Raw genomic sequence first — 26,264 nt, forward strand, 5'->3', positions numbered from 1 at the left:
TTATTTTTTTTAATTAAAAGCACCAACATTTCTCTTAAGGGCATCCAGACCTTGCTTAAAAAGTAGGAAAGATGCAGAACTTGAGTTCCAGACTGGGCAGTAACACAAAGTGCTCAACCATGTGAGGACATCAAGCTGAGTGGGACAAGTCTTCAACCAAGGGGGAAGACAATTTTAAGGGAGACAACAGGATGGTTGGTTCATGGATGTGGATCATTACCAATCAGAGAATCATGTTATAGAATTATGGAATGGCTTGGGTTGGAAGGGACCTCAAAGATCACTTAGTTCCACCCCTGGCTATGGGTTGGGGCACATTCCAGCAGACCAACTTTCTCCAAGTCCTGTTCCAACCTGGCCATGGATACTTCCAGGGATGGGACAGCCACAGCTTCTCAGAGCAACCTGTTCCAGGGCCTCACCACCCTCTGAGTAAAGATTTTCTTCCTAAAATCTAATATAACCCTGCCCTCTGTCAGCTTAAAACCACTGCCCTTGTCCTGTCACTACAGGTCCTTGTCAAAAGTCTCTCGGCAGCCTTCCTGTAGGCTCCATTCAGGTACCTGAAGGTGAGAATAAAGTCACCCTGAAGCTGCCTTTTCTCCACTCCATCAAATAAAAAAAAAAAAAATATATATATATAAATATACATTTAATATATATATGTAAATATATATATACGTATATGTTTATATATATATATATATGTATATAAATACATATATTCACAACCCATTAATTTCCAGCAGTATGTCTGCAGTTTTGTTCTACCATTTCAGGAAAATGCTGTTGACAAAGAATGCCACAGCTTCCTGCACTCATAGTGGGAAATGACATTGATAATTTGACATTATTCTTCCAGGACCCCGTTAATATTATATAAACTTTGATAAATTTTAAACTACAACTGTCTTGCCACAAGATTCAAAGGTTGCTTAGGGGGCATGAACTCCCTCCACAAACAACATCAAACTGATAAAAATAGGTTTTTAACTCAAGTAGTGCAATCTTTACTCAAAAAATACATTGGTTCCAGTTTTAATACTGGCTGCATTAGCCCACAGGAGCCAGCAAGTCTCTCTGCTGGGTAAGGTACTTAGTCATTTGATGAAGACTGTTAAACTATTTAGCCATTACTGATAATACAATTTACCTTGCTATTAAGGTCATTATTATCAGTATTTATGTTGCTCCTGGAAGGTTGAATCAGACAATGCATTCACTAGCCTGGACTTCACCTGCAAACACAATAATTGCCTCCCATATGTTCTCCAAGCATCCTGCAGTGGATCAGAGTGGCCTTTCCCCATTCATGGAATTATTTCTATCACAATTTTGGCCTGGGTCAGCTACTCCTGCCTAGAAAACTTTCCTTTCCTAGAAAACTTGTAACTGTGGCTGAATGGTAGCAAGGACCAAGGACAATGGACTATTCCCTACATGGATACAGGAACTCTGCCAGCTGAGCCTTGACACTTTTTTCTGCAATGGATGTCGTAGGAGAGCTCAGCTCTTCCCAAACCAGCAGAACATGGGCAAGACAAACCAGATCTATTAATGTTATTGACCTCACTGCCATGTGATGGTGGCAGACACGTGACTGGGATGTGTCTCAGGAGAGGCAACCTTGCTAAAAAGGCCTGGCAAAAATACCTGGCCTGATATCCTTTATTTTACCTTTTTTTTTTTTTTTTCCTTCCTCTTAAACAAAACCTGGATGCTTTTTGAAAGCTGGGACTGCTGAGCAGGACCCAGGTGAATTCACCTGAGCTGGTGCAGGGCACTCTTCTGCAAGCTGGTTGATCACAGCGATCCCACTGTGGGTGGCCCCTAAAAAGCTCCAGGGATACTTCAAAGGAAATGCATTGAGATGAGGGGAGGACAATGGGAAGGAATTTGCATTTTAAATATGACACTCACATGAATGAATAATAAGGGATTTGTAAGGCTGGCCACCAAGAATTAAAATCATTGGTGCTACAGTTAATTCTTCAGGCCTGTTTTCCAGTGATATTAACTCACAGTTGCTTCCAGCAGAGGCTTTAGGCAGCCAAAATGATTAAAGCAGCCCATCAGTTAAATACCAGACTACTCTGGGGAAGGTGGAGCCCAGAACTTAATCTCATGACACTTGAAACCTGTCTAATTGGCAGCTGGACTTCACCAGTCAATTTTAGGAATGATCTGTACATCTTAATTATATGAAAATTAGCATGAAGCAGTTTTCCTAGTATTCCTTTAAAATGGAAGTAATGGTGATTTTTTTTATTTTAATTTACACTAGATTTCTCTATTTTCAATACTTCATGTGTAGCAGGTGGTGATACACATCAGGAGTAACTCAGCTGCATCTCCTCTGTGCTTGGGCCCTACAGTTTTGTGAGAGAAATTGGAGAATAGAGCAGTACATTCATCCTTCATTAGTCCTGGCCTCATTATTGTGAGCAATTTAATGTCCTACAAGATTCAGAGTCATATCTCATTTACAGCCCCCCAAACATGAGCCTTCCAGCAAGAAAAGTCTCCTGTGACACTGAACATGCTGAGAAACCTCAGGGATGAGCACAGCACAGGACTCCCATCAGAATTAATTAATTACTAAAAAATAAACAGATAAATAAATAATTTGTTATTTATTCATCTCCCAGTCTCAAGCAACTCCTCCCCTCAGTGATCAAACTGCATCTCAACAATGATCAGTTTGGAAAGGGACAGATTCCTTCTCTCCTGTCATCAGAGTAACAATTAAAACACGGATTTATCATTAAATCACATCTAACCAAGCACAGCTGGGTGCAAGAAATTCAGCTGACAGAGGATGGAGAAGATGATGCAGTTGAAATAACCATGTGGCAATCAAACAGGAGGAGTCAGGGTCCTGTGCTTTAAAGTCCTTTATTGTGGACTTTCAGTGTGATACTGGGAAAATTGCTAAACTGTGGGCTGCTGCTTCCTCAGTCACTAAAGCAGAGTTAATATCATGGGCTTTCAAAAGCATCTGGAGGTCTCCAGATGAGAAATTGTGGTGCACAGCAGACAGAATGCTTCTGCTTTTCATTATTGTTATTATTATAGGGAAAAAAAGGGACAAAATCAGGGTTGTTTCCTCCTCTGTAGTTTCCAGTATCATTTAGAAAGGAAAATAGAAAGCTATTTCTGGAATCATTCAAGGCATAAAATAAAAGCATAACTAGTATCTCACCTGAATATAAGAATTATTTTGAATTTTAGATTATTAAAAAAAAAGAAAGAATTATCAGAAGACACAACACTCTGCTTCTGGTAGCCGAAGGCAAATTATATATGATGTCATTGAAGCTACATTTTCAAGGTAAATTTCAAAGAAAGAGGTCTGAAGAATAAACAAGAATTTAATTTTAGACATCTTATTCTAATACTTGCCTTATTTTTATCTTTCATATACAAAGGAGAAAAAACCCCTATTTTTCTGCAGAAGCACCACATTATTTTTGTGGAGTTCTGTCCATTTTATTGAGCAGATTGTGCAATGAATCACATTACAGTAAAAAAGTCAGCAGTCCTAGCTCCAGGTACAGGCTTCCTGAATATGGAGCTGGATTCTTAAAAATATTTAGGCATTCAGTAAAGATTAAGTCATTTTTGAAGGTACTAAAATGCTGCTCCTACTCTCTGGTTTTTTAGCAAAGCCAAAAAGAAATGAACACAAAGAGCTGGGACAGTTGGAATAAAGTAGGACAGAAATCTGAACTCCACACTGGCATGTTGCAAGTTTTTGAGAGCTATTTTGAAGCAATTAATGATTTTTGTTCACCTGATGTCCTATAACACCAGGGTTGTTATTTCCAATAGTTTGGAAATAACAATAAACCAAATATAATCTTTTGTTATTTGCGATTGAGCTGTCCCCTTGCCTACACCCATGACCAGTTTGTCCTACTCTGTATTTGTCCTCAGTTTTAGCCGTGGGCTCTTCCCAAACAATGGGATAAAGCTTCATGTACTTCTCCATCTTCACTGTCTATTGGAGTAAATTAGAGCAAGTAAACAGAAAAGGTTGAGTTAAACTCCATGGTGATTTTTTTTAACTTAGCAATGCTCTAATTGGCTTCTTTAAATGCTTCTTGTTCTTTTTTTTTTTTTTTTTCCTCATATATTTCCTCAGTGTCCCTAAATGGGTCCCATTAAAAATCATGGTTGTGGACTGGATAGACTTCTGTCTTTAAATTCTCTTCTCCTTTCTCTCTTTCTCTTTCTCTTTCTCTTTCTCTTTCTCTTTCTCTTTCTCTTTCTCTTTCTCTTTCTCTTTCTCTTTCTCTTTCTCTTTCTCTTTCTCTCTCTCTCTTTCTTCCTCTTCCTCTTCCTCTTCCTCTTCCCTCCCCTTAATTTTCCTAAGGCCATTAACCCAGATCTGTGCAAAGCCATCAGGAAGGAGCAGGCAGCTCCCAAAGCTGTTTCATCATCTAGATACCATCAAGAGAGGCAGGACCGCTCAGCCTCTATTTATAGCTACAATTTTGGCTGTTCAAAGAGTTCAGAGAGCTCACTGAGGCTGAAAATCTAACTTTTAAATGGACAGGTTCAAGATGATGAATCTGACTTTCTTCAGTCTGCCTTTCCTTAGGAATCCTTACAGCTGGCTCACATGGGAATTTTTTTTTCTTTTTTGCATGAAACAAGGTGTAAGAAAGAAAATTTGATGTTAAATATCAACACCTTCCTCATGCAGGGGTCACAATCAATATTTGACCCAAAGACAGCAGTGGAATTATTAGCAGAGGTTGGTGGTGGGGGAATACATTTACACCTGAAATCCTTTAGATGGTGAAAAATACACTGGACTGGAAAATAATGAAACACTATTAAACCCAAACAAAATTATCAGCATGAAGACAAATGACCTACTGCAACCCAATAAAATCAATTCCCCAGCAGCCCCAATAGGTGGGACCAGTGTGCTTTAAAAACACACAGCAGAATTCCTGGTACCTACCCAGAAATGAGCAGCTCAAATTAATCCCCAAAGCACTTCTGCTGAAATCGCCAGATTTATGCCACAGATATTTTCCCTTCACTTATCTAAATGCATACTTTGTAAAGAGTGGGGTGCAAATAAAATCTCTTTGAGCTTGAATGGTGAGAGCTTTGGAGCAACTGACAAAACTGAGCTTCTCTAACAGCCTCCAGCAAAGTGACTTTAATCTCTTTACATCTCAGTTTTGCTGCCATTAAAACAAGAATATTGAAAGTTCTGCCCCTCAGAGGGGTGCTCGGAGTGTAAGCTGAGACCTGCTGGATGAAAGGCGTGCAGGGCTTTTATTTACATTTGTGTTACAGCATCTTCAGTTCAGCACACAGGTTTGTAAGAATGTGAGGCAAACAACACTGTTCAGCACTAAATGCTTCAATTTCTATTGATTCCAACAAAAAGAGTACCTGGATTCTCGCTGAATTACAGAACTGACAACCTGGGCTCACTTAATGCCAGCCTCCACAATGTCCTTTTATAAATCCATTTTTAATTTATTATTTTTTTACACTTGCCTACATTGCAATTCTGCTGCCTCTTGCTCAGGAATCAAACCCTTGGTCTCAGCCTTTGCAAAACCTGATAGTGCATTTCTCATTATGTCCATAGTAATTTCAATTATTTTCCTTTGTCTAAGACTTCTGTTACGCTTTGGTGCCTGTGGACATTTTAAGTAACTACCTTTTTTATTAGCTGACTCAACACATGACAGATTATTCTGTCCAGTTCTTCTTCTTAAGTCCTTTTATCAGCCTAAGTCCTTATGTGACCTCTCTTAATGTTCCTGTATTATCTGTGAGGAATACTCAGTGATTTGACATAAAAACACACCTTTAGGTCAGAGATTTACACCCATTTTTAGAAGAACTGACCTAAACGACCCAAAGGATTGAAACAATTGGTCCAAACACCACTGTCCAAATCTGGGAAAGAGAAATGAGCATAAAAATGGGCTGATTTTCCATGGAAAGGGACAGGTCAAAATCGAGATTTAAGCTGGGATTGTCATTTTTCCATCCAGTTCCTTATCAGTCATCAAATTAGTCCTTCAGTCCAAAGGAATGAAAATAAAATATAGGTTTTGTGCATTCTGGAACCTAATTGTTTGATTGTTTCTTGGGGTTTTCTTCTGTAGAAAAAGAAAGGCTGAAGTCCCTCAGCTGGAGTTGCTTTTCTTGCAGAAGCGTTTTCACTTTTGTCAATGTCTATGTCCCCAACAACATCAGAGCAGTCAAATATTTAAAATCTGTGCAACCTGAAGGTTTCTCTATGAACTGACATTCTCAGGCAGAACACACCATTTTCCTTCTGCCCAAGGGTCTTCCTAGGGGTCGATGACTCCAGGCCATTCCATTCCATTCCATTCCATTCCATTCCATTCCATTCCATTCCATTCCACTCCAATTATTCTATCCTCTCTCTTTGCTGAACACCACCACGCCTTTGAGAACCCTTACCACAAATCCTCTCCTTGCTGTCTCTCTGGAAATGACTCAAACACAGAAGTTTTAGGCACAAGCAAACACAGCTATTCCAAAATTTTTCCCAACTGAAGCTAAAAAAATCTCTACACCTCTTCCAGCAAATTCTGTGGAACATCTTGGCTTTTGCTCTCGTCCTCCTTAGCAGTGTGTAGAAATGTGGGTACTTCCAGTGTCAGAAACACAACTAAAAATATATAAAAATGTCTTAGGACCACAAAAAAACCACACAGGACTCAGAGAAGACTCAGAATTAAGGAATATGAGATGCTTCCCTAGACTGTGGAACTGCAGGATTTGCTCAAGTAACAAAGACGTAATTTAGCCCTGAGGCCAGCAAAATATTCTTGGTATTTTTAAAATCAGCAACACACCTGAGGCCCTGGAGGTCTGGCCTGAGCTAGAGCAAGGGCTGTGAATGGAGAATACACAAATGTTTATATTCAAGCATCATTTAGTCTGCTTTCACTGGCATGGCAATTTTCCTGTCTCTACCACCATTGCACTGAGTTTTCAACTCCTCTTCTCCCCCAAGAAAAGCAACAGCAAGCAAAGTTTGTGTCTGGAGAAAAATCCTCATTAGCACTCTGAAATAAGTTTGGTATATTGTGACATTTTCAAGAGATCTTCCTCCCTCTAGGATTCATTTCTCCAGGAATTTAAGGCGAAATGTACAGAAAAGAGACATCGTTTCCAATGAGTGACTCTTCTGTCAAAAGACAAAAGGATGAAATAACACATAAAATTTCCCCTAACCCTGAAACAACCCCCTTAAAAATCAAAGCCTTCCCTTCCTTCTGACATAACATCCTCACTGAAAAACAGCCTCTTTGATGGAATTGTTTCTGCTGTCTCTGGTTCTGGATACTGCGAGTTAAAAAAGAAAATAATTCGGAAACTAATATTAAGTTCAGAACAAGTCTTAGTGATCTCACTAAATGCTAATTGAGTTTTAATGCTGTTTTCATTAACTTTGTGCCCTTTCATATAAAGCTGGAGGGCTACTCAGTGATAAGAGAGCCCCACCAATAGAGTCATATGAATGGATGCTAAATGCAAATTCTGGAAGCACTGGGCAATGCTCACAGCAGGGCTTTGACAGGATAAAGATTTTATGGAGTGTCACATCAGGACTTGAGGAGGCTGAATGTCAAGAGTAAAAGCAACAGCAGGGAAAAATGAAAGCAAGAAGGACTCTGAAGTGATGAGGGTGTTTTGTCGGGTTTTTTTTTTTTTTTTTGGTTGGAAACCACAATTAAAAAAATTAACTTTCTACTGTAAGTAGCTAAAAACCCAAGAATAAGGAAGCTCATCTAAAGGAGATTAAAAATAAAAAATCAAAATCTGACAGAGAGCAAAACCCTGCCTTTCACTGAAAAGCCCAAGACAGGCTCACAGAATATTTCTGGCAGGCCTAAACTTTCCAAGCATGTTTCAGCGAGGGATTTGGTTCTCTGAGTGTAAAGCTTGGGCTGATTATTTTGTGGCAGGGATTGGATAAAGAACTTGTACTTAGGCTGGCAGGAGGAAGAATTCTCATGACCAGGAGAGCCTTACAAAACCAAAATGTCCCTGCATGGAACTACAGAGACCCCAGAACCCCTTCCAGTGCCTAAAGAGGCTCCAAGAGAGCTGGGGAGGATCTTTTCCAAGGGCATGGAGGGACAGGACAGGAGGGAATGGCTTCACATTGCCAGAGAGCAGGTTTTGACGGAATACTAGGAAGAAATTCTTTACTGTGAGGGTGGTGAGGCACTGAAACCTCTCTGGAAGTGCTCAAGGCCAGGCTGGATGGGGCTTTGAGCAACCTGGTCTGGAGGAAGGCATCCCTGCCCATGGGGGGAGGCTGGAACTGGATGGAGGTGGAAGGATGGAACATGGTGGGAGGTTTGAATGAGATGTTCTCAAAGGTCCCTTCAATTTCAGTTTCACATGGATGAGACAAGAAAAGTGGTGCAGTGCCCTGGAAGATGAAAATCTGCCCTGGAAGATGAAAATCTGCTTTCCTGGCTACTGCAGCTTTTCTCCACTTGGTGCCTGCGTGCACCAAGATCTTACCGGGAAAAGGCATTACATGGACTCACCGTGGGGTTTTCTGTTCCCATGGAAGTAAGCTCATTAACTTCCCTGGTGTTTAGACAAAAACAGCCCTCATGACCATTCATTATAAAAAAACACAAAAGAAAGAATGGCCACCTTTTTTGACTTAGAAAAAACCTTTCAAAGGGAACGCATTCAGTGCTTATTCACAGAAATGTAGTGTAATCTTAAAGCCCTTTGTTTTGTATTGAAACAACTGAAACTAACAGTATCCAATTTGTATGATATTTCATGGTGCAAATGAAATGAAACTAAATTGGTTTTAGCAAAGAAAGTGATCATACAATCAGAATGGCATGGGTTGGAAGGGACCTTTAAGATCATCTCACTCCAACGCCCTGTCATGGGCAAGGATGTCACTCACTGGATCAGGCTGCTCAGAGCCCCATCCCACCTGGCTCTGGACACTTCCAAGGATGGGGCAGCCACAGCTTCTCTGGGCAACCTGTTCCAGTGCTTTATCACCCTCTGAGTAGAGAATGTCTTCTGAACATCTCATCTAAACCTGCTCTCCTTCAGTTTATAACCACCTTCCCTTGTCCTGTCACTGTACAAAAAAAAGTCACCATCCCTTCTTTTTATCAGCACCTTTAAGGTACTGGATGGTGCTCTAAGATTTTCCCAGAACCTTTTCCTCTCCAGGCTGAACAACCCCAAATCTGTCTGTCTGACATAGATATGAACAGAAAAACACATATATACACACACAGATTAATGCACATAATACTTAATCCTGTTAGTACTTTTCCCTTCAGCTCCAAGAAAATGGAAGGGAAAGCTGGCCGTGTGTTAACCTCTTGCCCTTTCATTCCACTTCATAACTGGAGCTATCTCTACTTTTACCCTTGACTGTAATAATTTCTGTGAGTTTTTTCCATACACCAAGTTTAGGATTTTTGTTAGTTGCTGATAACCCCAGATTCCAGGTTTATGTGTGTGTGCATATACGTCTGAGTGTGCTCTAGCAAAAAAAATGAATGTTGAGTTCACCTAAAAAACAGAAAACTGAACTGAAATTGCCACACCAAAATGGCACCAGATGTACTAAAATTCAGTATATCCACAATTTTAGAGAAGAAATCCCAAGGCCATGGCCTTTCCTCACCCACCTTTTTCAACAATTGTATGAGACTCAAATTTCACTTTATCCCTGTGAGAATGAAGGACAGGAATGGCTCTGCCTTTGAGTACTCCTGAATTCTGTCACATTGGTTCCTTTAATCCCACAGGAGTGAAGGAGAACAGTTTAGGGCTCTGCAAAATATTCTTTCTAGCTTTATATTTATGGGGTTAAATGAGAAATCAGACCTAGATCTTGCCTTAAACCCTGAGTAAGGATTTGAACCAGATTCTGCCATAAGCCAGGAGGGTATGAGGCATGCAGGAGAGGTCACCATTTAATCTGTTTTGTAGTTGCTTCACTGTCCCAAAATTGTAAATGACTGCTGAGACAGACATTAAAGAGGCACAGTCCCATTGCTTGATGGCAAATACAGGAAGGAGAGGCAGTGCACTCAAATTCTGGTCTTTTCATCAATAAATATTTAAGTATTCATTGAAAGTGGAAAAGATGTAAGGAAAAGAAATTGATTTCTCTCTCCCATGTCTGAGCTGGTGTGAGTTCCCTTTACCAGACTGAGCATCATTCTGTCTCTGAGATAATTTGATTAGATTTAAGGTAGAGTTGCTCTTCAGTTTCTCTTCAGATCAAAATCAAGAATGCATTAGACATGGAGAACCTTCCCTGGTGATCTCTTGGAAAACCTGAGCCATGAAAAATCTGCCTCTCTCTGGCAGATATCAAACTCAGATGTGCCATGGATGAGGAACCCTCTGTCTCAGCCAGATACTGAGCAAAAGGCACAAGGAAACTCTGTTTTCCATATAACAGCTCATTACAAACAACAAAACAATAAATATTTAACTCAAATCCAGACTGGAAAATTGCCTCTCCAATTATCTCTGGAAAACTGGTGAGTTTGACTGCATGTGAAGCTACTGTGATATGCTTTGTTTATATTAAACAATAAACTATAGCTGCCCTTTTTGACCCAAGAAAAACACAGATGTAAATTAATACATGCCCAACTCAAGATCAGCATTTGCTACTGCCCAGAAAAACTCTTGATTAAAAGCCACAACTAAGTAGTTCACAGTAAATACAGTAGAAAATTATCCAAGACCAAAGAAGAAAATCAGAAACTATTGCTAGCAGTAGATGGCAGAGAAACATTAAAAAAAAAAGAAGCAAAACTAGCTATTAAAATATATTTTGTACTGATAAAATTAGTCTTAATGAACTATAAAATAAATAAGCCTTAATGAACTATAGCAGCCACTTGCAATTATTTCTGTACTAATAAGCTTGGAAAATACATTTGCCATATACTGGTCATTAACAAGATATTCTTTGAAATATGTAATTCAGTAAAGGAGAAGTTGTTACAAATTAAAGGGATTCCAGGAAATTTTTGTGCCTATTACTCCACAGAAATATTTGAATGTCAGAAGAGAAGATTTTCTAGGCCAGTGAATGCCCAAATTTGTTCAACAAGCTGAAATGGAGGTTTTATAGCCCCTCTCTTGCATTACATTTCTTCTCTATTGTCTTTTCAATACTGTGCTCTGGAAAAAATGTAAATAAACATTGGTCATTGGGATCTGCCTTGTAAGAACATTTAATAGGAGTCCTTAATTGCATGTTGTAAACATAATACAAATGGCAGTTGTAAAACTGAGAACAATTTTGTTCCAAATAATCAACAAGAATGCTTCTTCATAGAGCAAACTCTTACCAGGCATAGTGCTATACATCAAAAAAACCCAAAACCAAAACAAAAACAAAATAAAAAAAAAACAGAAACACCAATCCTTGCAGGAATTGAAGTGGAGGAAATTCCATTTTTGGCTAAAGAAAGAAACTCTTGTTCATTGGAAAGGATTTTATGAAAAAGCAGATGCCTTGAAAATATTCTACAGATGATACAGATTTTTTATTTTTTTCTTGAGAGGAGGCAGACAATGGAAAGGGATCAAATGATTGCTGTTCAGTGAGTTAGTGCTTGTCAGCTGAGAGGCAGCAATGGCTGGGATGTTACTCTTGGCAAGTTTTGATGACGTGACATCCGGACTAATGCATTTCACCCTGCGCTCTCAGCAGGCTGTGCATGGACAGCCAGGCAGTTCTGCTAACGAGAGGTAATTCAATCAACACCAGAAATTGCTAATTGAAGTCATCTCCCTCCACTCCACCTCGCTCTGTTTCAGTGACAAGGAGCTTTGCCCACTTTCTGGGCCGGGAGGATGAGATCCATGTGAGGTGCACAGCTGGAAATGAGGTGGCTCTTTGGACAAGACCCACAAATGCAGAGATTTCTGGTGGCCTATTTGGGAGAGGAATTAAATGGTTTATGGGCTATGCAGCAACACTGTAATGTGAAAAAAAAAATCCCATTTCAGTGTCAAAATATGGCTGTTGAGGAATTAAGAACCTATCAAAGCTCAAGCAACGTCCATACCAAACTCAAAAGTAAAAAAGCCTTTTCTCCAGAAGTTTCTTAGGAAACAAAGACTAAAGTCAAAAGTCTCCTTTTCCAGATACACCTCAAAAGTCTATTTTAGGAGCTGAAGTACATTTTGTAAATGAGTGATCCTTGTGAAGCAGATTTCAACTCCTTGTAAAGCCTGATGAAGCTACAAGGAATATTTCAGAAAATTCACTGAGTAGGATGGAATTATAATTCTCTTTTTAAAGTTGGTTTGAAGAATCTCACATCAGAGAGATGATTGCAATTAGGAGGTCACGATCTACATGTTGAATATATGATATATTCATATATCATATTCTTTGATATATTACCAAAATGTGGACATTTCTAGTTCTGCTTGAGGAGGTGGAGAGCTACCAAGGACATGGTTACCACTACATGAGAAAGAACACAGTAAAGTGGGAATTTAAGAATTTTTATCTTATTTTTTTATTTTTACAATTTTTATAACTTTATATTTTTTTATTTCCTAAGAAGAAAAGGAGGCCACCAAAACAGCATTGAAGGGGCTCTGATTTCACTCTCAGTTTGAAAGGATAAATCCCAGATCATCGTGGTGGCTTGGAAAGAGTTGCATGGCTCCAAAGGAGAATTTAACAACCTGCAGCACATCATGGGATAAGGCCGTGTCCCAAAAAAAAGGTTTACCACCTCCAGGGCTTCAGAGGAAATGGCTGGGACAAAGGACAACAATTCAAAGAGTACATTTAATTACTTGCAGTGATTTTCCTCTGACACTAAAACACTTTCCAACTTGTTGAACATCCTTAGACAGCACTCAAATTTTGGAACTGAAGAAACAGAACAATCTTCCCATCTACCTCACTCTGAGAGTCACAACACCAGACACACTGTCCTCTCCAGCACCTTTCTTCATGAAGAGATAATCACAGATTTATTGCCTTTCTAAGAGTCCAGCCCTGCTGGAACATGAGATTTCCAGCTAAACTGACAAAATATTTATTCTTTAACAGACTTTTACCAAAGAAAACCTCCTGGGCTGATTTTCAGGTTTTCTTCCAGAAAACACTGATCCAAAATTACCTTGCTTTGACACCACCACCAAGGATAACAGTCTAGTAACACTTTCAAGGAGCTTGGATAACAATAGGAATCAGGCCCTGTCATGTAGGGAATGGCTCTGATGAACTCTGTGTCGTCCTATCCCCAAGAAACCTCTGAGAGTCTGTGGTGGGTTGACCAGGTGATCACCAAGCTGCTCTGTCTCTCCCTTCCTCAGCAGGATTCCAGTGGTGTAGGTGGAAAAAATAAGATGAAGCAAATAAACACATTTGGAAAAGATAAAGGAAGTTTAACAAGGCAGAAGTAAATGCTGCACATGGAAGCAAAGGAAAATGGGAGATTTATTCTCTACTTTCCACCTACAGGCAATGTCCAGCCAGTGGAGATAACTGGAATGATGATAAAACACTCAGAATTTGTGGGTTTTTCTTGGATCAATACATGCTAGAACATAACTGGCCACCCCTGATCCCCCAAACACCAAACTCTGCACCCAGTGGCAGCAACATCACCCTCGTCCCCACCACATCCAGGACAAGAGGAATTGCTCTCCACAGAGGAATTCACTGCTTTAGCTTTATCAGAAAGAACCTCACACTTTCCCATGCTGACTTCACTGCAAGTCCACTCACTCCACAGTCCATGGGCACCAGGATGAATGAGGGACTCCCTTGTGCTGATCTTTGCTCTTGGCCCTCACTACAGCACAAGCTTGCTGCATTTTTGGGGCTCAATGAGACAGATAATTCCAGCATTGCCAACTGAAAATATCAGCTGATAGTGCTGCAGTGATGTGAGAGCAGTTCCTCACTCTGTGCTGCTCCTATAAAGAGTTTAATCCTCCCTTCTCCTGGGGCTACAGATTTATGCCTCAGAGAACCCTCCTGAGCCATTAATCAGTGCAACTGCTCCCTGAGCTGAGCACCAACTGCTCCCTCAGACATCACTGCTCCTGAGGAACCGGCACTACCCATAGGGAAGCGCTCACTTGGCACTGACTCATTCAAATATTTTAGACTTACACTCATCACAATCTTTTCAAGTCAAAATTGAAATTTTGGTCATCTAAAGCCTCACTTGGGCTGGTGTTGTCCATAATTCTTGCTGAAATATCAGCTTTTCACATGTTATTTCCTTAAACATCTGTGAATGGGACAGAAAGTGAGAGAATAACCATTGGTCTGAATCAGTGCATCCTTTTTTGTGCTGTTTCGCAGTTCAAACTGAATGTGATGAAAATCTCTGCCCTCTTCTACCAGTTCCTTAGAGGTGTGTCAGGATGGTTTAGGTTTAAAAGAGTTACAAAGCATAAATGATTAATGTCTTCAGAGTGCTTTGGGAAGCTCAGATCACAGACTTGGCATCCATCAGAAGGGTCAGCATTGCGCATTCACTGGGAGTATCCCATTTTCCTACTGATGGCAAAGAAACCTGAGATGGGATGGAGAAAGCTGCTGGCTGTTCCAAAGTCCTCCTGATTTTGGAATCAAATCAATGAGCTCAAGTTAATTGAGCTGCAGGAACTGTCTGCACATCGACTCTCAAGAAAATGTAATGTGATACATCCCCCCTTCACTCTCTCACAGAGTTAATGACCTGGCATTATGTGATACTTATAAAGGTCAAAGACCACAAGATGGGCAACAACCATAATCTAAAATACATTAAAACACAGTAACCTGATTGTGTGGTGTCCCATCAAAACATTAATCTGTTTGAAAGTTTGTCTCAATAGTAAGAACTCAGAGAAATTAGAAATGAATCTGCCTATTTCCTGGCACTTCTGCCTTTCTTGCCCTGTTATTTTGAGGGATTTTTTTTCACAAAGCAGACTCTTGTCTCTTAAAATTTCTTTTTCTACTAATAATAATTTCTTTCTTCTGCACATTTGTGGCAGCACATTTTTATTGTGCTGTCAGGGAAATAATTTAGTGGAGTGAAGTGGAGACATGGGCATTGGAATCAGGAAAATCTTAAAGAATACAAATGTTAGCCTAATTTAAGAAATTGGGCCAAACCATAAACCAAGACCCAGTAAATATTATCCAGGGAAAATCCAGGTCTCATTTCTCATATCTTAAATTTGAAGCAAAAAGTTACCGCAGAATAAGGATGTACCTCAGCCTTCTTGTCAGAGCAACAATTGAGCTGGGATGCCAGGATCTGAGCAATTAATTATAGGCTAAAAGACAAGAACTGAAATGACAAGAATTGACACCTGACTCTAAATGTTGGAACTTTTTCAAAGTAATAGGATACAGGGGAAAAAAATATTACAGAGCTATTGATTCCTGATTGTGCTGCACAGCAAACAAAGCAGCAGTGCCACAGCCAGGGCAGAGGGGTGAATTATTTTAGGATTTCAATGACAGCTGCCAAAAATATTATGACCCTTAGAGAGCTTGAAAGATTGAAACAAGGTTGAAAACTCAGCCACTCACACATTAAGCCACATATGGATGTGTGGTGAAAACAGAGACAACAAGAAAAGCCCTGTGATAACAATTTAAAAAGCAAAAGCAATACCACGAAACAAAACTCTCAGTGCTTTGCCTTTATTTACAAAGTTCCTTAGGTTAAATTATTTCTCTGTTCAACACTGAGTAGGAACTGCTGTGCTTTAGCAGCCTGACACAGCCAGGGAGAGATGAAACGGGCAAATGTCAGAATTTCTGCTGTGTGTGTCAGCAGAGGGTGCCCAGATTTGTCTCCTGCTTGGAAGGAACAAGAGACCTGCACAAGCCAAGTGCCACAAAGCCACCTGTCAATCTGTCCCGCTCTGCCACCCTGACCCTCATGACAAGGCTGTGATGCTGTGACTGCATCTGTTGGTGGCAAGAGGAGCAGCACACAGGGACAAGTGTCGTGCACGAGGCACTAAAATAATCCAGGGAAATCAAAAAGCAAAAGGTCTGAAAGAAAAACAAACACCAAGGATGGGCTGTGTAAAATCAGCTGTCTGAACCTCATCCTCATTGATCAGGTTACATAAAACACTTAACCACATTAGAAAGCCATAAATGAATTATGCAAGGAAAGCTGTAACTGTGAGGCTGGGGAAAAATAATCCAAACTAAAACAATATTTTATATTTTTCTATCATAATTAAATTTAAATTTAAAACAAGACAGTTGCATATTTTGGAAACACATACTTGGAGCCTGATTATTTCATTTTACATGGACTACAGCCCAATTAAGAAGACACTGTCCAAGACATTAAGTGAGATATTAGAAAGAAAATCTTTACAGAGAGAATGATGAGGCTCTGGAATGGAATTCCCAGAGAAGCTGTGGCTGCCCCATCCCTGGAAGTGTTCAAGGGATGGGGCTTGGAGCAACCTGGGATAGGGGAATGTTCCCTTGCCCATGGCAGGGGGTTGGAACTGGATGATCTTTAAGGTGCCATCTAAACTCAAACCATTCTGTGATTCTAAGGATTTTATGTCTGTACATTCAACATTACATGGAGACTGTAATCAGAGTGCAACTCCTCACTCACGATAGTCAACATTTTACAAGTTTAGGATGGTTCAAAGTCCAAATGGTCAAATTATCAAAAAAAGAATGAATCAATGTCCATTAAAGATTTAATAACTTGTCTCCTGTATCAGGAGGGCTTTGAGCTTCAAGCTGCTGAATGCTGGGACAATCTGTTGAGTCACAGCTCACGGGATTTAAGGAATCTACATGGTAAAGTGTGTGTGCTCAGTCTAGTACCCTTTATCTGACAGAAATGTGTCTTGGTAAGGGTGAAGGCACCTTCTGCTGCTTCCAAAAACAGGGCTCAGTCAAGTCATCACTGATTCTTTCTTGCTTTGGCCAATGGGATTGAGATTATGAAGTTGTTGTTGAAAACAATATTTTCCAGCTGTCACACACACACAGCAACTTTCTCAAAGTTTGTCACCTCTGTTTTCCTATAAAGAAGCCATAAAACTTAAGATTCCAGCAGTCTTGATTGTCACTTTGGATAAGTGTGCACTCATGCAAATGAGTCAAAAGAAGGGCACAGGAGGTCTGCCTAGCTGAAATATTGACACTACCCAAAAAAGCTCCTTTCAGACTGCTCCTGCAATCCTGTCCTTTTGAATGGTTGCTGATATTGATGGAACAGCAAGAAAAGAACAGCTGCAGCGTTGCTCCAAGATGCACACAACGTGACCCAAAAGTTCCTGGGCTATTTTCCTAAGGTGTCAGCAAACAAATGTACAGACACAAGTCCTCGGGAGTTTCTCTGCATTCGCTGTAGACACTTTCCTCTCTCTCTGCCAGACAAAACTGCCCCAAGGGAGCAGTGACACACTTATGGCAGGGCCCTGACAGGCAAAGCCAGGGCTGGGAGCTCTCCCGAGCAGCTGCTCTCCCTCTGTGATGGCACAGCTGCCTGGGAAACTCACAGGGAAAACTGCTTTTCACTTTGCAGGACTCACCAAGTGATCTCCCCTCTGGAAGGAATGGGCTTGATTGTCCAAGCCATGTGTGATTCATGGTGTGGGGAAAAAAATTCTTCTTTTGAGAAGAAAAAGTTGATTTGATACTGTTGATCAGTATCATTATATATATTATGTATTTGATACTGTTGTTCAGTATCATTGTTGCAAAAGCAGAAACATCAAGCAATTAAAAAAAATAAAATAAGAATACCTTATCTGCTAATGATCAAAACGATAACTATTAATCATAGATATTAATGACACAATTTCTTTAATTTACTGAATAATGACCTTCATATTTCTTCTCACCAGCCATGAAAGTTAAAGAAGCCTAACTTTAATATCCTGCAAATGGGATTTAAACCAATGGAATGGAGTCGTTGGGGCTTTATCTTCTGGCCCCTTACTCATCCAGCATGGAACAAACATTTTGAGGAGATGTTAAGTGGAAGGTCTTAAGACCAATTTTTGGATTTTATTTAGTGATATGTCCTGTGCCAACCAGAGTATTTAGTAATTAGTTCCCTCACCTGCTTTCCTCCCCTTATTTTGTCTGAAGTCATGCAGAGCTGTTACACATTAAACCCCAGCTGTTCCTTATCTCCCTAAAGTGTGTAAGAGAGTTTTATATGAACCTGTTTCTTGAGGTAATCTTTATGTACACTGATATTTTTAAAACCATGTATTTTTTAAAAATCTGTTTGCATTAAAATTCAGAACAGAATTTCATCTATCACTGTGGACACAGAAACCCTGAAAACATCCTGGTTTAGAAGTCCTCAAAGCATAAATATGAATTCTGCTGCACACCACTAGGGCTAAGCCAGACTTAGAACCATTTTTAAAGATCAGAAATCATCATTGTTCCTGTATAATTCAATGCAGGTCCTGCCTCCAGTTCTTCTGCTGCAGAGTAACTCTTGTTTTAGAAGCTCAATAATTAGTTTCACAACTGATGATGAAAAGTAGAGCATGATATTTTTCCTGGGGCTTTCATTAGTATCTCTAGGTTCACTTCCCTCAAGACATGGATCTCATAACAGGAGATTAATTTTAGTTTTCCAATGGAGTTTTATTGTAAGATTATTTTGTTCTCTGACTTTCTCCACTAAAGGGATTTTGATTAAAATGTGCCTAGACGAAGTCAACTGATGATAAGATTTGCAATTTCCAGTAGATAGGAATATTTAACTATACTAAAAGAAATTGTGTTATATTACAGATTATCCTGATGGAACAAATTTCCAAACTAATGCAGACTAAAAGCAGAGCAATGCAATTGAAATTATTGTAGTTGCTCTAGATTTAAATTACCAGTATAGATCCTTGTTTGAACCCATAAGCAGTGCCTCTTCTATAAAAATGTGATAAAAATATATAGAAATGATGGATAGATAGATAGATATGCTGTAAGAACATCAATATTCAGTCAATTAAAGGTCCATTTCACCAATATCATCCTTGTTTCGGGGCTGGCCAAACACCTAAGTAAAGATTCAAGTGTAGCACAATATTTCTACGTATTTCTCCTTGGGATCATCCTCATCCAAACCAGTGAGATGGTTCTTGACATCCTTCAACCAATTTTTTTTCTCTTTTTTTGATTTATACAATTCTTTATTGTACCCAAATTGTGATGACCACAATGTCGTGGCAGAAGAAGTGCCAAAGCTCAAGAAGTGTGAAGAATCCTCTTTCTATGATGGTTTTGAACCAACTCCTTTTAGTTCTCAGTGGAAAAAACGCACTTTAGAAGCCCCGCCCCACATGGAAGGAGAGCATTTTCAACTGAACCCTTGCTAAACAAAAGGATTAACAAAATCTCTCAATCCTTTGACTTTCCCAAGGATAGTTTCACAGGAGAGTTAGTGTCTGCAGGATAAGTCCCATTGCTGCTTTTGGGTTCTGACTTTACCATGATGCCTCAGGTTTTAGCTTTTATGTTTTTCAGATTCTGTGATGCTTTAGTGTGTGGTTCTGAGCTTAATATTAGGGGGTGGTGAGCTCTCTTCACAGAGTAGGGAGACAAAACAATTCCTGCTCTTGCTGGGGACCAAGGACAACTGATCCAAATCTCAGGCCCAAGAGCACAAACAATATGGACTGAAGAAAGAAAAACCAGAAGGATGAGACTTCATAAGCTAAAGCTGTAATTGGACAATTAACTCCAATATGCTAATGAACCAGAACCTATAAAAGTGTGAGACCCCGTGACTGGTCATCCGTTTTGTGACCATTTTGGTTTTATCTTATGTGTAGCCCTGGCTGGGCTCTTGTGCTGCCCAAGGTGGATCCATTGAGGCCTTCTAATAAATCTCCATTTTATTCTTTAAGTCTGTCCAGCCTCTATTCTAGGTCACAGCCTCCCTTTGGAGGGCAGAAAATCTGTAAATCTGATATCTCTCCTTGAACAATGGCCTGGCAACCTTTTAGAGAAGGAGAAACCCAGACATGCTTTGCATCAGAAAGAGAATATCAAAAATAATTGATGAGTCATTCTCCCAGGGCAATGAGGCAAGAAAGAAATTTTTTTTTTTTGTGTCTTATACTTTAAATTTAAACTAAATTTTGTATTATAAAATACAATTTGTATTACATTGTAAACATGCTATAGGTGAAACTTCACTAATAGGATGAAGGTGCTTTGATAACTCACCTATATTCCAAAGCCTACAGCCCAATCCTCCTACTAGAGACCAACATTCCTTCTAGGTGTAGATCCAGAGCAAAGATAACCAAAGATCCGTTTTTTTTTTTCATCCCTACTGACATCTGCAGTTGTTTGTCTTCCTGTTCCTCAAGAGGATCTCTGGAACATCTCAGAAGATAAAAGTACTTGGGAACACTTCAAGAACTTGGGAACACCAATATTCTTGGGCTGCTGGATTGCCCTTGACCCTGCTCCAGCCTGGAGTCTTTAAATCTGCTTCTGCATCTCTAACTCCTAATCTTAATAATTAGGATCCATTAGTTATTATTGCTATGAGATTCCTGTAAAATCATGGCACAAACAGCAGAGGAAAGGGTCATATGTTGTTTTGTTGGAATAACACCTTGGCTTAATTTTAAGGATCCATTAAGAATATCTCTAACACCCTTCAAAAGAAAATATTTTAGTATGCCAGACTTGACTCTGCAGGTGAAGATATTTTTTTCTTACCATGATCAGCTTCCTAAACTGTCTTTCAGGCACCTTACAGAGAGTGATAAAAGACTTGGCCAAAGGGTTTTACCTGTGGGAAGCTCAGGCAGGTCAGCGCTTGACAGAGACCGCGATGATGATGACAACGAGCAGCAGAACAGCCAAGGCGATGGACAGAAGGCAGCACTTCATCTTCCTGGCTCGTAGCTGAGGGGAGACAGACAAGAAAATTAATTCATAGAGATTAAATCCACTAAGAAATGGGTTTTTTCCATTGAAAGAATGGTTTGGAACAAGCTGAAGAAACATAGAGAATTTCATTATTTTTTTAGACTGATTTATCCTTCTGGATAATCCAGATTTCTCCTCCTGGACACAATCCCCTTTTTCTACAATACTTTCTTTCTGCCTAAATCATTGTGTCATACTAAATTTCCAGGCTCTGCTTGGAGGGCTGAACTTGGGTAAGGCCACTCAGTTTGGTTTTGGTCTGGGGTTGTTGGAGCTGCATCTGGCTGCCAGGTATAGGAATGTGCCCCCTGTTGACGGAGTGACAAAACTTTCCTTTGTCCCCTTAAAAAGGAAATAAGCCCAGGAGTTTCTCTCCTCAATTAGGTGAAAAGACATCTCATAGGACCTGGGGGACTTCACCTCAAACTTAAGGATAACTAATTGGACAGAAGCCAAAAAGTCCCGCCTGAGCAATTTACTAGAAAAAGAAGAGAACAAAGAAACTAATTGCTTTTGTGAGGTGTTTTACCAGGGGCAGGGGGCCTCTTGCACCTGGCTAAGTTTTTCTCTGTAAAGAATTTTGTTATTTTGCCTTTTATTAAAACCTTTTTTTTGCCAATATTACCACAGAAGCCATCCAGCTGATTTTATGCCTTCTAAGGTAGCTGAGCTATCTTGGGTGTGAAATAGATCTCCAAGAGCTCATGAGACATGGCTCGTTTCAGCCAGGAGAAAACTGTCCCCTGTAAGAGGAAAAGTTCCCTCTCCACTCTGCTGTGCAACAGAATCGAGACAAGCACTGACATGGGCCATTCACAGGGCAGGCAAATGTGCTCTCAGTGCTAACCACCCTGACCTCATCCACTTTCAGATATGGTAAAAGAGATTCTGTGGAATTTTAATTTTGATGTCTGTTTCTACTTCAACCCATCAGTCTTCCTAGTGACCTCTGTGGATATGATGTTGTTTCTTCCTATTTAAAATCTTTGCAGATAATCCAATTCCCCTGTCTCCTTTTTAGATGGATTTGAAGAAGGTTGTTTCCATGATCCCACAGTGTAAGGAGTCCTGTTATCCCATACACACAAAAAAGTAACTTTAGTGAAATCCTTAACTTCGATATTTTCCTTGAGACCAGATCAACCAGTCCTCCAGCCACCAGAGTTGATAACATCATCTTCATGTGACAAACCAGTTGCTTTATGCCAGAGTCCTTTACCTTCCTTACAACTGAAGCAACATTCTCACAGGAGAGATGATGTTAATGTCACTGGTCTTGTCCACTCTTCCTTCCTTTCCTTTCCCTAACTGCTGCAATCAGGTCTGCCAGTCTACCTTGGATATTTCTCTAACTTCTTTACATCACTCTGCCCTGCATTTCCCCAGAGCCATTGCTCCCCAGCTGCTCTGTTCTGTTCTGGGGATGTTTTGGTCTCTACACTGCAAAGGAGATTCATCTCTTCCATCGGTGCTCCAAATCCTGTTCTTCATTCTCAGTGCCCAAACAAGCTGGAGAAGCACTTCCAGCAGGGAACAGTGATGCATGACCTGTTCTCTCTTTCAGAATCAACCACCAATCAAACTGTGGTTTTATACAAGTGTGGATTTGCAGATTACTATTTTTTGCACCTAAAAATGCTGTACTGTCCTGCCTCCCTAACAGATAATCAGTGAATCATCATGGCTCTCCATCAGCTTTTCAATCACTCAAATAGAAAAGTTTTCTCTGATTTGGATGAGAAAAAAAGTTTTAAATATATCATTCCATGTGCATTTGTGAAGAGGGATCTTCTTGTCAGGCATGCCAGGAGGGAGTGTGAGAAGGGACACAATTCCACTTCCCAAAACCCCTGCTTTGGAGGGGGTTTTGATTTTTTAAAATGCAGATTTTTTCATGCTTTTCCATCAGTTTACTGTGACTGTGGGGGAGAATATGAGTGGGCAAAGGCCCACAGGAATTATTGTGATGGAGGTGAGGCCCTGGCACAGGTTGCCCAGAGAAGCTGTGGCTGCCCCATCCCTGGATGTGCTCAAGGCCAGGCTGGATGGGGCCTGGAGCAACCTGAGATAGTGGAAGGTGTCCCTGCCCATGGCAGGGGATGGAATGAGATTTTTAAGGTCTCTTCCAACCTAAAACATTCTGTGATTCTCTGATTTCTTTAACTTTTTTTATTTTTCAGACACAAAAGAAGGTTTCCTCACAGCAGATCCTCACCTAACACTTCAATTTCTTCAGAAGAAACTGCAATGCATCCTGAAAGCTCAGCCCATGAGACAACAGACTTGCTACGGGTTCCCCTTTAATTTTAACCTTCATTAATTCCAAATCAAACCAGGAAACCTCTGCTTCAAACTGCAGACTTTCAAAGGCACTAGGGTGTCCTTGTCCACTTCTAAAGTCAGAGCCTGAGTTTGGTCAGCAGAGGATGCTAATGGGTCATTTAGCTTCAAGCAGAATTCTCAAATAGTCCATTAAGAGCCTCAAAATTATCACTTCACATGGCTTTTCCATCATTCCCTTTGCAGAGAGATTCTCTTCTTTTCCTCTTTGCCAGCACTACAAAGTCCAAGTCAGTTTTATTTTGGATTTGCACAGTCTCTTCTCCCTTCCCTTTTTCCTTGCTTTTAACCAACTAAACCATAAACAGACTGAGACTGATCAGAGGACAGGAGAGCTGCAGCCCAGACTGAATCCTGGGATTTGGTTCACATTTTATGATCTTGTCCTGTCTGGCAAGTCAGGGCAATGATTCCTGCTCTTTAAAATATCTCCTAGTATATTTAGTATAACTGTTCTTCACAGCCATAAAACCCATGGCAGGATTCTCCTGTCTATTCCTAGTTTTGGCTTGTTTTTTTTCTTTATTCTTATTTTACATTTAAATAAGGAAAATGTTGAATTCTTTGAGTTGCTTTAGTCTCCAGCCATAAATCTGCACATGCTGGTGGATCAGTAGAAGCAGCTTCTGATCCCTTCCTGGACATACCACCTTTCCTACAGATCCTGAGGAAGACGGGCAGGATACCAGCACCCCAGGGGTTTGTCACTTTGTTAGAAAAATGCTGATATATGAACAAAAGCAGTGTGTCCCTTCACTGGACAGGTGCACACCCTGGTTCAGAAAGAGACTTTAAAGAATCCCTTCAATGAGACCTGGCATGAAGATTGGACTTGATGACCTTGGAGGTCTTTTCCAACCCTAATATTCTAAGATTTTATGATACCCTGTGGAGCTCACCAAGTCTGTCCTGTGGAGAGCACCAGCCTGAATTTCTGTGAGCTCTTGGGACCCCTTTCCTGCTTTTATCAGAGGAGAAAGATGCAAGAACAGAATGTGTTGAACAGATTCTCTTCCCCAGACAGGATCTGATGTGTGCTATGGGCACCCTCACTTAAATATTACATAAATATTCACTAATAAACAGCATAAACAATAATATTACATCTAACTAACTCTGCTATCATCCCCTAGTTTAGGTTAACAGAGTCTGATTGCCAAAGTGAAATTACAAATGGTGCCTTAATGCCCCACTGCCATTCTTGAAGGGCATTGATAGACAAAAGCAAACACATCTCTTTTAATGAGTTTTTCAAAGCGTTTTTTAAAGAACCCCGAGGTAACATTGCACACTGGAAGCACAGAAACCTCACAAATGTAAGCACTGAGCAGTGAAGAAATTTCAGAGTTTGTGTTTTCTATGTGTGCATATACAGGGAGCAATCTTTGCCTCTCTCTAAAGCAGGATTTCTGCCTCATTCAGTAAAGCAATAATTATTATGCTGTGTACATCATACATGTTTAGAAATTTTACTGATCTACTCAGGTTTTCTTAGGACATCTATCTAAAGTCGTGTTCACATGAGACCACGCAAAGATCTCACTTAATGTAAAGATCCTGATTTTTTTTCAAGGGGTTTCCATGACAGCAGAATCATATAATTAATGCTTTCCATCCCAAACATCAATGCAATGATGGGGTTATATCCATTTTAAGTGGAGGAAGTAGAAACACATCCCTTGGGTGAAAGTACAGCTGATCTCAAGAGAGTTCCAGTTTTCCCAAGGCATAAAAAACAAGAATAAAAAGCAAATGATGCTACCCTTTTCATCAAAGTTAATCTACACTGACATGGAAATGGAAAACTCTTTCCAAACCTGTAACGGGATTTCTCACCAGGACAAGTTCCTTTCTGCCTGAGACAGACACTACGAGGTTTCTGCCATAATTTTAGAAGTTTCAGAATAACAAAACCACAGCCACAGAAAAGTTGAGGAAAATTTTTAAAAATACAAAACTGAAACAACCCACAAGAAGCCAAACCCACTGTAAAATGAATCATTTATATTACAGCATATTTCTTCAGGGAGCTTTGCATTTTTGTAGCATTTCCCACATATTCAACTAAACCACAGTGGATTTCACTCATTTTTCCCCAATACTCTCTCCCCTCAGCTGCTGAGGCTCCTTCTCTCACACTCTGCATTATTCCTATTCCTGATCTTCCTTGACTTTCCTGGGAGCTCTGAGGCAACGTGACCTCCTCTCAGTTCCTGCAACTACACCCATGATTGCTCACATGAGCAATTTTTAGGTCATTTTGCCCAGAATCTTCCACCTGTCCTTGGAGTCAGATGTTTGCAGACAAGACAAACCCAAGGTCATTGGCACAGCAGATGGATCAACAGCTGAAGGGCATTTTTGGTACAAACCAAACTTGGATGGTCTTCACCTCAACTTCACAAAGTATGCAGAAAACCTGAGGAAATAACTGTTTTGTTGGGTTTTTTTTTTCCCCCAGGGACCTGGAGGTTTTGCCAAACACTCCTGGAGGTCACAAAAAAAAAAAAAAAAAAAAAAATCTATGGCTGCTCTCTCCATATTTTTTCCTGTTAAATTGTAAAACTCTGTCCACATACAGGAGCTGCTGGAATTTAACAAAACCTCCCCAAAACCATATTTCTCCCAGGGAAATGAATCCTGGAACTCCACCTTGGAAAGCACTGACTCCCTTTAAATATCTCTTAAAATAAGTATTTAAATACAGATACAGAAATCAACGCAACAAACAATTTCAGGCTGAATTTGGGAAAAGTTCAAAGCTACGAGATTATCTTCTGCTGGAAAATGTATGAGAAATAATTATAAGCTCACTGTCTGATTTCATTTTAATTATCTTAGCTTATTCTAAACCTTGAATGCTATGCTGCAGCACTGCTCTGGTTTTATACCTCTGTCTCAACCTGTTGTAAGTCCATTTCCCTTAATACCTAGAATTTGTTGATTAAATTGGAGC

The 26,264-nt window shown here is 40.0% G+C and overlaps 1 protein-coding gene across 3 annotated transcripts in view; it reads right to left on the reverse strand.

The window, feature by feature from the left end:
- The window catches only part of TSNARE1 (t-SNARE domain containing 1), a 469,351-nt gene that overhangs the window by 38,499 nt on the left and 404,588 nt on the right, over positions 1-26,264 (reverse strand). For all 3 annotated transcript variants that reach the window (XM_063174900.1, XM_063174910.1, XM_063174890.1), the window contains exon 13: positions 20,829-20,944. In XM_063174900.1, coding sequence (XP_063030970.1) covers positions 20,849-20,944 — 96 coding nt within the window. In that variant the 3' untranslated portion in view covers positions 20,829-20,848. The remainder of the gene's footprint in view (positions 1-20,828; positions 20,945-26,264) is intronic.

Source organism: Melospiza melodia, chromosome 1 (genome assembly GCF_035770615.1).
Source record: "Melospiza melodia melodia isolate bMelMel2 chromosome 1, bMelMel2.pri, whole genome shotgun sequence".
NCBI lineage: Eukaryota > Metazoa > Chordata > Aves > Passeriformes > Passerellidae > Melospiza > Melospiza melodia.